The sequence below is a fragment of the Carya illinoinensis genome, chromosome 13 (assembly GCF_018687715.1).
Source record: "Carya illinoinensis cultivar Pawnee chromosome 13, C.illinoinensisPawnee_v1, whole genome shotgun sequence".
Classification (NCBI taxonomy): Eukaryota; Viridiplantae; Streptophyta; class Magnoliopsida; order Fagales; family Juglandaceae; genus Carya; species Carya illinoinensis.
Genome location: NC_056764.1, coordinates 33,473,369 through 33,486,013, shown reverse-complemented (window position 1 = coordinate 33,486,013; position 12,645 = coordinate 33,473,369). Strand labels below are relative to the sequence as shown.

General features: G+C 34.1%; 1 protein-coding gene across 1 annotated transcript; it reads left to right on the top strand.

The window, feature by feature from the left end:
• Positions 1–7,787: 7,787 nt before the first annotated feature.
• On the top strand, positions 7,788–8,252 carry LOC122291184 (uncharacterized mitochondrial protein AtMg00810-like). The gene has a single exon (XM_043098822.1). The coding sequence runs from the start codon at positions 7,788–7,790 to the stop codon at positions 8,250–8,252; it is 465 nt and encodes a 154-aa protein (XP_042954756.1).
• The last annotated feature ends 4,393 nt before the right edge of the window (positions 8,253–12,645 follow it).

Genomic DNA, 12,645 nt, shown 5'->3' with positions numbered 1-12,645 from the left:
ATATATATATATAATTTATTCAGGTATAAACTATTCTAAAACGGTACACGAAACGGTACCGGTACCGAAATATTATTCCGAAACGGTACACGAAACGGAACCGGTACCGAAATATTTCGTTCCAGTGACTTAACCAGTATGACATCCGGTACGGTATTCAAAACTTTGATAATGAGACTATTGGTGTAGGTAATGGTGCAAGTTTGTCTATTAAACATACTGGTTCATCCATTGTCTATTCTCATAACAACACTTTTCTTCTTGACAACATCATTCATTGTCCTCAAGCATCTACTAATCTTCTTTCTATTAACAAATTTTGTACCAATAATGATGTTACTTTTCATTTCACACATAATGCTTACTTGATTTAGGAAAATCATATAAGAATCACACTCCTTCAGGGTCCAAGTGAAAATGAGCTCTATCCTATCAATCTTATCAACTTGTCACACAACAAGCGTAGAGAGTTAACTGCCTTCATAGGAATCAAGGCACCTAGTTCCCTTTGGCATCAACGTTTAGGTCATCCCTCTGAGTCTGTCTTGCATCATGTCTTATGTAATTGTAATTTGCCCATTGTTGGTTCTATACAACAGTATGTTGTTTGTGAATATTGCAAACTTGGCAAATCCATCAAACAACATTTTTTCTTCTCTCATCGTAAGACTTTAGGTCCTTTAAATTTGGTACACTCTGATGTGTGGGTTACACCTCTTGCTTTGCCTAGTGGTTTTAAATTTTATGTAATATTTATTAATTATTTCAGTCAAGTCACATGTCTGTATCCGATTGCAAATAAATATGATGTTTTCAATTCCTTTGTTTAGTTTCAGTTACTTGTGGAAAAATAATTTTCATCTCCAATTAAATGTTTACAAATCGATAACGGTGGATATAGGTTCTGCTTGGCCATTGAGAATTCCTAGATGAGAATTTTGAGTTTTAAGATTAAATATTAAAATATTATATTTAATATTATTATTATTTTGAGATTTGAAAAAGTAGGAAAAAAGTTAAATTGTTTATTACATTTTGTATGGGGATTTGAGAAAGTTGTAATGATGAGATGAAAATTTTATGTTTGAGATGAAAATTTTGTGTGGCCAAACAATACCTAAATCTTCTATCTTTTTACTCGATATCTCATAGAAAATGGTATTTTACATAAGCGAATATGCCCGCATACTTCCCAACAAAATAGTACTGCAGAACATAAATATCAGCATATTCTTTAGGGCTGAGCACCGATTGAACCGGAGTCGGATTTGGCATCCTCCGACTCCGACTCCGACTTTGTCGGAGGCCGAATCCGACCTCCGACTCCGACTCCGCTTACACCCTACTCCGCTCTGACTCCGACTCCGACTTGTCGGAGCGGAGTCGGAGTTGGGCTTTTTGTTGGGCTTTTTTATTGGGCCTTTTTTTAGACTTTTTTCTTTAACCCAATTAACATTTCAATTTTACAATTTGCAACTCTAATCGGATTTGGACTTCTATATCAATTTTTTTTTAAAATATAATTTGAGATTTCTAATTTATCTAACCAAAATCATCACATTAGAAAATAAAACTAAATTCAAAATCTATCACTATAAAAAATAAAACTAAATTCAAATGCGCAACTAAAATTAAAAACTAAATTAAAACTAAATACACACATTAAAATTACATAACCAAAATTACAAAATGTTAATTAAAAAATACATAACCAAAATTAAAACTTAAAATTAAAAATACATAACCAAAAGTCCAAAATTACAACCTAAAATTAAAAATACATAACCAAAGGTCCAAAAAATGTAATTTTTCAACTTGTGCCTGAAAAAAAAAAAATTAGTAAAGAAATAAGATATCATATAAATTTATAAAAATAAAGAAAGCAAAATTGAAATAAGATACCAGAAACAAGATTGTCAATCCTCTTCACGGAGTATGCTGGCCATAGAATTGGCTAATTCTGCATTAAGATGTTAAAGTATAGGAAATTAGTATTACAAAATGTTAAAATCAACTCATATAACAACTTAAAAAAAATCTCTAAATACATTACCTGAGTCTAGCTTATAACTCTCTGCATCATCAATGGCTTCAGAATAATTTTGACTCAAGCATATGGGAGTAGACTTCAACCAATTTTGCGAGCACACGAGAGCTTCTACAGTTCTAGGAGCCAAAGAGCTCCTAAACGGATCCAGGACACGGCCTCCTGTGCTAAATGCTGACTCAGATGCAACGGTGGTGATAGGAATGGCCAAGATATCTCTTGCCATTAGAGCAAGAACTGGATACTTGGTAGAGTTGACTTTCCATCAAATTAAAATATCGAAACTCCCCGTAGGAATCTCAATATTCTCCAACAAATACCGCTCTAACTCTGACTTACAATCCATCAAAGATGCTGTATGCTCTTTATGGAACTCCCTCAAAAAATCCAAGGGATCATAGTCTGTAACTGTACTACTACTCCCCATTGATGCACTAGCTTCACCGCTTTGAGTTTTGTTAGCACCAGTTACGCACCCACCACCAAACTCTACATATGCCTCATACAAATATTCCATATCCCTCTTGAGGAGTGCAACAAATTCCTCACCCTTCGCCTCACCCAATGTTTTCTTGAACCAATATGCTTGAGTAACCAATTTAAACCGCGGATCAAGAATAGCAGCAATAAACAACAACCGATTTATTTTTTCAAGATCACCCCAATATTTATTATACTTTGTCTTCATTCTGAAAGCCATTGAACTCAAACGTCGATTACTATTGTCACAAAAATTATTCAAGTGTTTATGAATGGCAATAAGCTCCTGGACATAATTATTTGATGTGACATATAGTGTACCAGAAATGCGCAATGTAACACCATAAAATATTTGAAGAAACTTCGAAAAGTTTCTTATGGTCTCCCAATCATCCGGCCCAGGAGCTCCTAGACCCTTTCTCCCATGTCCATCCTCAGACAAATAAACTCGTGAGTAGGGATCTTCATCAAGCAAAAGTTGGAAGGCTTTTTGATACTTCTCAGCCACGTCCAACATAAGAAAAGTCGAATTCCATCTAGTAGGCACGTCAAGAGTCAAAAAACTAGAGCATTGAACTTTTGATCTATCAACACAAGACTTGAAAGTGGCAAGTCTTTGGGGAGAAGACTTCACATACTTAATCAGATTTCGGACCCTTACAATTGAGTCATCAACATCTTTCAAACCTTCACTCACAATAAGGTTTAAGATGTGTGCCGTACACCTCATGTGAATAAACTCGTGATTTGCTATACAATCCGCACTTCCTATTTCCCTTGTTCTCAACCAATCAATAGCAGAGTCGTTAGAGGTAGCATTATCCACTGTAATTGTGAGGATTTTGTCAATGCCCCAATCAAGCATACACTCCTCCAACTCCCTCCCAATCGTTGCCCCCTTATGGTCGCTAATCCGAACAAATGAAATGATCCGCTTATGCAACTTCCAATTATTATCAATGAAGTGAGCGGTCACACACATGTAATTAATATTTTGGATAGAAGTCCAAGTGTCGGTGGTTAGGCATACTCTTTGTTTGGTGGTCAAAAACATTTTCTTCAAGCTATCCTTCTCTCTCAAGAATACCCTCATACAGTCACGCATTACGGTAAATCGAGAAGGAATAGGAAACCTTGGATCAAGGGCTTTAACAAATTCCCGAAACCCTTCTCCCTCAACACATCTAAATGGTAGCTCATCCACTATCACCATCCTAGCAAGGGCAGCTCGTATTTTTTTCTCATTATATTTGGCCATCCCTAAGGTCTTCTCCCCTTCCCCTCCTTCACTTCTTGCTTCCGGGACCAAGAATGTTTGACTCTTATCCAATTTACTCTTACGGTTTTTGGGGCAAAGTTGGATGTGTGTTTTCATGGCCGAAGTGCCTTGCCTTTTGGGATGGCATTTCCATTGCCTATGACAATGATTACAAGTAGCTATAGGCTCTTCGGGATCACAATCGGGCACTCTTGTGAAGTGGGACCATACCCCAGACCTATTCTTAATATTTCTACTACCAGGTGGAGGGCGAGGGGTAGAATGAAAGGCACTAGGAGTACCTACTGAAGAGCCTATTGGTCCGCTAGACTCATCAACTATTGGAATGGGAATATCAATCGGTTGTTCTGGGGCTGGAATGCCAGGACAAGATGCACCTGTGGATGTAGGAGTGTTTGTGCCTTCCATATCCATTATTTAATAACTAGAACTGTAGAGCACAACAAATAAGATAAACATAAAGAAAATAAATTCATGAACTAATGTAAAGATTACTCAAGTAACTTATATGATATACATATATACTTATATAGTAGTAATGAGAAAAAATGTCCTATGAATCTATAAATGTGGTTGCATCGCTCGACCCTCGCTCGACACTTCGCTCGAGCGAATTCAGGCAGAGTGTGCCGCTCGACCCTCGCTCGACACTTCGCTCGAGCGAATTCAGGCAGAGTGTGCCGCTCGACCCTCGCTCGACACTGAGCTCGAGCGAATTCAGGCAGAGTGTGTCGCTCGACCCTCGCTCGACACTGAGCTCGAGCGAACTCAGTGCTTACTGGGTTAAAAGCTTCTGCGAATCTGCTTAGTGCTTACTAGAGGAATGGGAAAAAACAAGTAATAGCATTTCAGATCATCAAGGGCTACTGAAGGAGATTGATCCTAACAACATTTAGTGTATTTCATAGTAGATCCTAACAACAAATTCCAACAAATTCCATACTTCAATAAATTCTAAACCATTTGTACACTTAAACCCATGACCCCCATCCATCTCTCATGAAGAAAACCCATGGCCTTTCATAAATAGCACACAACAATCCTAAAATCCACGACTATCCAACGATTCCAGCACACAAACAAACCTAATATCCACAACTATCAAGAAAATGAACAAAAATAATGCAAAAATAGTTAAGATATACAAATTATAGAGAGAGAAAGAGAGAGAGAGGCACCTCGGTTTTGCAAAGAATGGGCTTTCAGAGGAGTGATGGAGGTCGGAGGGGCGACGACACGGCACGGGTTCAGATGAGAGGTGAGGCACTGAGGAGTGAGGAAGAAAATGAGCTGTGAAGGCACTAAACACTGAAAGTCTGAAGGGGGGGAGGGGAGGGAATCGGGGGGGGGGGGAAATGAAAAGTGGAAAACCCTAATGGGTTAGGCTGAAACGGCGCCGTTTCAGCCTAACCCATTAGGGTTTTCCACTTTTCACTTTTAAAAAATTGGGAAAAAAAAAGTTAAAATACAAATTAATAATTTAGTAAAAATAAATTAATAAGTTAGTAAAAATATATTTAAGTTAGTAAAAATGTATACTAATAAATATATTATATATTAGTAATATACTAATACTAATACTATTAGTCTATTAATATATAGTAAATTAGTAATAATTAGTAACTAATAATATCCCTTTCAAAAAAAAGTAACTAATAATATCTAATAACACTAGTTACACTAGTACTGATAGATAATAACTTAAAGATACTAATTTAATATACATATAACTAATAGTATACTAATAAATATATTATATATTAGTAATGCACTAATACTAATACTATTGGTCTATTAATATATAGTAAATTAGTAATATTTATTAACTTATTTACTATAGTCTAATAACTAGATAGTCTAGATGTAATAACTACTAACTAGTAACTAATAATATGTCCATAACACTAGTTACACTAGTACTAATAGATAATAACTTAAAGATATATATTTAATATATATGTAACTCAATAGTATACTATTGAATTATATTAGTAATTTACTATATATTAATAGTCTAATACTATTAGTCTATTAGTAAGTTAGTATATGGACTATGGTATAATAGTAAATTAGTATATGGTATAATAGTAAATTAGTAATATTTATTAACTTATTTACTATAGTGAATGGTCTATAACAAATATGTAATAACTAGATGTAATAACTAGTAACTAATTATATGTAATAACACTAGTTACACTAGTACTAATAGATAATAACTTAGAAGATATTAATTTAATATATATTAACTAATAGTATACTATTATATATATATTATATTAGTAATAAACTACTACTAATACTATTAGTCTTTAATATATAGTAATATTTATTAACTTATTTACTATAGTCTAATAACTTATAACTAGATAGTCTAGATGTAATAATTAGTAACTAATAATATGTGATAACACTACACTAGTACTAAATTACTAATAGATAATAACTTAAAGATATTAATTTAATATATACAACTAATAGTATACTATTATATATATTAGTAATTTACTATATACTAATAGTCTAATACTATTAGTCTATTAGTATATAGTAAATTAATAATATTTATTAACTTATTTACTATAAGTTTATAACTAATAACTAGTGCTAATTGCTAGTATATTATTAGATTTAACTAATGATGTTACTATATTTATATTTATATGATTACTATATAGAAAAACACATATTTTTTACAAAACATGTACACTAGCGGAGTCGGAGTCGGAGTCGGAGGGGCGGAGTCGGAGTCGGAGCGGAGTCGGAGTCGAATCCGGCTGGACTCCGACTCCAACTTTTCTCGAGAAAAAACTCCGACTCCGACTCCGACTTGTCGGAGCCGGAGCGGAGTCGGGGTCGGAGTCGGATTTTCGGATTTTTGCTCAGCCCTAATATTCTTGATATGGGACTCACTTTACTTGCACAATCAGGACTTGCTAAGAAATTCTAGGTTGAATCATTTTTAACTATCATATATTTAATCAATAGGTTGCCTACGCCAGTTTTAAATAATGATACTCATTTTTCTAACTTTACAAAGTTGCACTTGATTACTCTTTTTTCCACAATTTAGGATGTCGATGCTATCATTTGTTGCGTTCTTATGGTAGAAACAAATTATCATATTGTAGGATTCCGTATATTTTTATTGGTTATTGTTCAAGTCAAAAGGATTATAGGTGCCTTGATCCGTAAGTGAGTGTGTTTACATCTCTCACAGTGTTGTGTTTGATGAAAGATATTTTTCAGCTACAATTGAGATCCCAAATCACTCTCCTGCATTATTAGACAATGGCACATGGTCACTCTGTCCAGACCATCTTCTCATCATATTGTTCGCAACAAATGGGTTTACAAGATCAAACAAAAACCTGATGGTTCTATTGATCATTACAAGAAGAGGTTGGTCACCAAAGGATTTGATTAGAAGTCTGGCATAAACTAGTTTGAGGCTTTTAGCCCGTTTGTTAAACCAACAACTATTCGTATTATTCTTGCTTTAGCTGTACAATTTCATTGAACTACACGGTAACTAGATGTCTCCAATGCATTTCTTTAAGGGTATCTTGATGAGGAAGTTTATATGGAGCAACCAAAGGGGTTTATCAGTGTTGAACATCTTGACTTTGTCTATCGTTTACATCGCTCTCTTTATGGCCTTAAGCAGGCACTATGATCTTAGTTTACTCATCTCTCACAAGCACTTTTTGATCTTGGTTTTACTAGTTCGCATGTTGACTACTCTCTCTTCACTCCTCACATAGATAAATTACATTTTTTTATACTAGTTTATGTTAATGATATAATTGTCACTGGCAATGATGATTCTACAATTTTTTATATTATTTCACAATTGAAGTCTGAGTTTGTAACAAAGCATTTGGGTGACTTGAGCTATTCGTTAGGAATAAAGTTTGCACGTGATGATATTGGTTTGCACGTCAATCTAAGTATATTGCCAATTTACTTGATCGTGCAAATATGGTTGGTGCTCGACCTTACAAGGCTCCCTGCGTTTCGGGTTCGAAGATGTCTAAATTTGACAATGATTTATTGATCGATCCCTCTGAATATCACCATATTGTCGAGGCCCTACAGTATGTTACCATTACACATCCTGATATTGTATATTCCGTCAATCAGTTATATCAACATATGCAAGCTCCCACTAGCACCCATTGGACTTTGGCTAAAAGAGTCATTCGTTACTTAAAGCATACTATCGATTTTGGTCTTCATTATAAACCAAGCACTATTGCCTTACATGCCTTTTGTGATGCAAATTGGGCGGGTAAGCCAGATGATAGGCATTCTTCTAGTGGCTATGGCACCTATCTTGGACAATGTTTGGTTTCTTGGTCTTCTAAGAAACAACTTGTTGTTTCTCGATCCAGTACCGAAGCGAAGTATCGAACCTTGGCCTTAACAACAACTGAAGTATATTAGATCCATATGCTTTTGCGAGAATTGCGAATTTATTTGTCTTCCCTCTACGCTTTGGTGTGATAATCTCAATGCTATGTCTTTGGCCTCCAATCCTATTTTCCATGCTCAAACCAAGCATATTTAACTTGATTATCATTTTATTAAAGAGAATGTGGTTAACAAAGATGTGGTTGTTTGCTATGTTAATACATGTAATCAAGTTGTAGATATCTTCTGTGACGTTCTCAAATTCCGTTTGGGATTGGACGGACATTTGAAGTGTCGAGACATGCAATACAAGGTTACCTGCCCCCGTTCATGACATATAAGATGCAATGTTCCTAACATGCATCTAACAATATGCAATATTCGCAGCGGATAAATTTTTTTCTTTAGCAATACTATGCACCAAATTGAAAATATCTCAAATGCTCAAAACATACTTCATACATAAAAATCCATTGAACAACTAAGATCACAACACTAATCCAAAATAGCTATGATCTAAAAAGTACTAGAGATACAACTCCATTGTACAAGTAGTAATTTACGTTAACTACTATATTAACATTGATGTTGCACCATCGCTTAGTCAATTATGTCTAGTTGGTCAGCTCCTGATCCTCCTTCAGGTCCTGTAACAAGATCTACCATTCGGGAGGAATGGTAGTTGGGACTACCACAGTGAGATTTGATTACAAATCTCAGTAAGTTAACAAAAACTTCCACACAGGCTAATGATGTATGGATGACAGTAAAAGTATGAATGTATAATCAAATTCATAAGTAATTAAAGCATAACTTGATGTACAACATAGCATAATTGACATAACTTAAATTGAAACGTGAATTGAATTTGACTTGACATAAACTTGATCTGAAACTTGTCTTAACATGAACTTGTTCTGAAACTTGACTTAACATGAAAAATACATACTCCATAGTTGTTGTGGCCCCATGTATTCTACGCGTCACAATACAGTTAAATACATATTCCACAGTTGTTGTGGTCTCATGTATTCTACGTGTCACATTGCTGTGTCTCACGTAGTGTATGCGTCACAATTGCTGTGACCCCATATTTCGTGTGCCACAGTTATTATGGACCCCACGAAACTGAATGTAACTCTAGATGAAACGTGACTGGAATACGAAAGGACTGAAACCCTGATGTAACATAACATGAGTTGAACATAACTTGAAATACATGACCAACTTGAGATAGAAACATTTCGTAACATGGCATAACATATAATAGACAACATATTTAACATGACATACTTGCAACAGTGAATATTACATGACTTGACATACATATAATAGATGACATACTTAGCATGATGTACTTGTAATGTACAGCAATACATAACAGAATATGTTATGTAATAGATAAAAACTGATGACAGAATAAATTCTATATAACAGACAATTACTTGATGGCTTGGCATGGCATGACATATATGATAACACATATACATACATTGTAATTCCTTTACTTAGCACACATACACAGTAGACTGCTAGTAAGTTAAAAGCTAACTTACCTCGATCTCCGCGTTTCTTATAAAACCTCAAGCGCGATCACGAGGAACTGTAATTAGTGATTCTAAAAGTTAGCACTAAATCAATAATAATTTGAAATATGTAAAATACTAACTTAAAGAGTAAAATTTTCATTTTACTCTCTACATGTAGGAAAATGACCGTTTTACCCATAACTTAAGGATTTTGCATACTAACTCTAAAAGTCATCAAAATTTACATGCCTCATGTAAATTTTATCCTCAACTTAAATATAAATTTAGAAAAATTTAAAACTAATCACAACTATTAAAACTCCATAGGGCCGAAATTCCCATATGCTATTTCCATTGATTTTTGTTTCTAACTTGTTTTGATTAACCTTTTTATCTATGACTTATAAAGATGTGATCTTCAAACCAAATCATCACATAGTTTAAAAATATGTCCTAAAACATATATAAGTTTCTAATTCAAGATCATACGGTTAAACATAAACCAAAACATAAATTGAGCCAATAACATCCACACTTTGGCCTATCCGAATATCTCTTTGCATACAATTTCATATCTTTGAAACTAACATCAAATATCTTCAAAATAATAATATAACATGTATATAAGATGCTTAGGATCCTCCAATAAAATTATCAAAGTCATTGGAATAGGTTTAGACCACCAAAGAGTTAAACTTTCACAAAACAGAAACTGTTTTTCCTCTTCCAGTTTCTAAGTTTCTAAATCTAAGAAAATCTTTCATCAAAATCTTTAATCATGCAAAAATCCTCAACCAATAATCATATACACATGTTAACAATATTCCATAAAAATTTCGGACCAATATCTATTCATTAGCTTGGTCAAAAACTCCAAATTATAACATATTCTCCAGTTTATCTCCCATAATGACCTTTTTATAGTTTACACAATATTTGACTGACCAAATGATTTTCAAATGGGATAAATAAGATATCTACGTAAACTAGACTAAAAAAAACAACTTATATGAAGGAGATTTTATGATAAAAATACTTACAAAAACTACAAAATGGGTGTGCAAAAGAACTCCTAAAAGCTGTCCGAGAGAGAGTGTTTGGTATTCTTTTAATGGAAAGTGTAAATGAAGATAATTTCTTGGGGGGTAGCTGGAGATACTTATGAATGAGATATGGAAGAGATGAGGTTGAAGTGAGAGTTGAGTGTAGGTCTCTCTTACTTAAAGTGAGAGTTAAGTGTAAGACTCTCTTACCCGATAATATCTACAAAAATCATCTCAAGATATTTTTGCTCAATAATATCCACGAAATTAGCTTAAGATATTTTTATCTAATAATATCCATAAAATTAACTTAAAATATTTTTATCCAATAACATCTACAATTTTGAACCGACGTTTCGTCCTAAAATATGAAAAAATGTTATTGCGTCATAAGACCTTAAATAACATTCCGAGTCTAATGGCACAAACCATAATACATTTTGACACTTCTAACTATCTCCAATAATCAAAAACACACTTCTGATACCATAGTAAATAATAACACTAACTATGTAGTTAGACTAAAACCTATACGATTAATGAATTCGTGAAAACATATGGAGTCTTCACGAGGTTCCTAAAGCTAATAGAAATTTCACAATTGAATTTCTAGTAGGCTGTTACATCTTTACTAAAGGTTATACTGTTAATTGGTTTTGTATTTTACATGACAAATTGTTAGTCTATTCCTTACCCTCCAATTTGAGGGAGGGTGTTAAGGATATCAGAGATATCAATCCCCAACTTTGAAAGATATCAATCCCCTCCTACAAACTAGGTTATTTGAGTTTCAAACTTGTATTATGTTTATATCCCAAATGTTATGCCTGTACATCCTGAATGATATGCTTGCCGTTACTGTAATCTGATCTCAACTGTAAAGTCTATATAATCTTAATGATACACACTGTTTTGGTATCTTGCCAAAACCATATTTTCTCTTTATTTTATTATCCTACACATGCAAGACGAAAATAAGATTTGTATAAATATCCATAAAATCTAGAGCCTAATCTAGATTTGTATCCATAAGATTTGTATTTTACATATGCCAAAATCTAGAGCCTAATGACAACACGTGACTGATACCCAAATTTTCCTTTGGAAGATATGTCTATTGAAGACGGAGAACTAAGTGGGATTTACCCCTAGGAAATATAGACATTTCCATAGTTGTTGGATAACGTTGCTATGTAATCCTTTATGCGTTAGAAAAATTTTGTATCTCTTGTTAGCTACTCAGAGACATCAATCTACTCTAGATGTATAATTCATACGTATATTATGTTATATAAATATTCACAAATGCTCGTTACTAGGTGAGCGATTGTCATTGGGCAAGCAACGTAAAAAAAAATATTAAACACCAGCCCAACCAGTCCGTACAAGAAGGAACGTTGCACACGTGAACATGGATAATTATGTTCGCCACCTAGATGAGTAACTTGAGGAATAGTGTGCTTGCCATCTCAGTGAGTGACGTAGAAAGTAGTAATGTTCGTCACTTCTACGAGTAATATAATTGATAAGGATGCTCACCTCTTAGAAAGTAAAGGCAACAATTATACCCATATCTTAGGCAAGCAACAATGAGATTCAGTTGCACACCCCTTGGCAAACAACGTAAATTCTATCTATAATGGAGAGTGAGAAGGCTCTAGTAGGGTGATAATGCTCGTATCAATGAAATAAGTAAGGTTATCGCCCTTTTGACTAGCTAAGACACAAACATGCTCGAACATCGGCCGAACTCATATTGGGAGTGGATTCATCAACAAGATCTAGTCTAATTATGCCAAGTACATGGTTTAAATCACCAATCTAGTAATATTTGCATTATTAAATAGGATTAGA

Bases quoted from the DNA above. Each gene is read 5' to 3' on its own strand.
- LOC122291184 (XM_043098822.1), top strand. From the start codon at position 7,788: ATGGTTGGTGCTCGACCTTACAAGGCTCCCTGCGTTTCGGGTTCGAAG.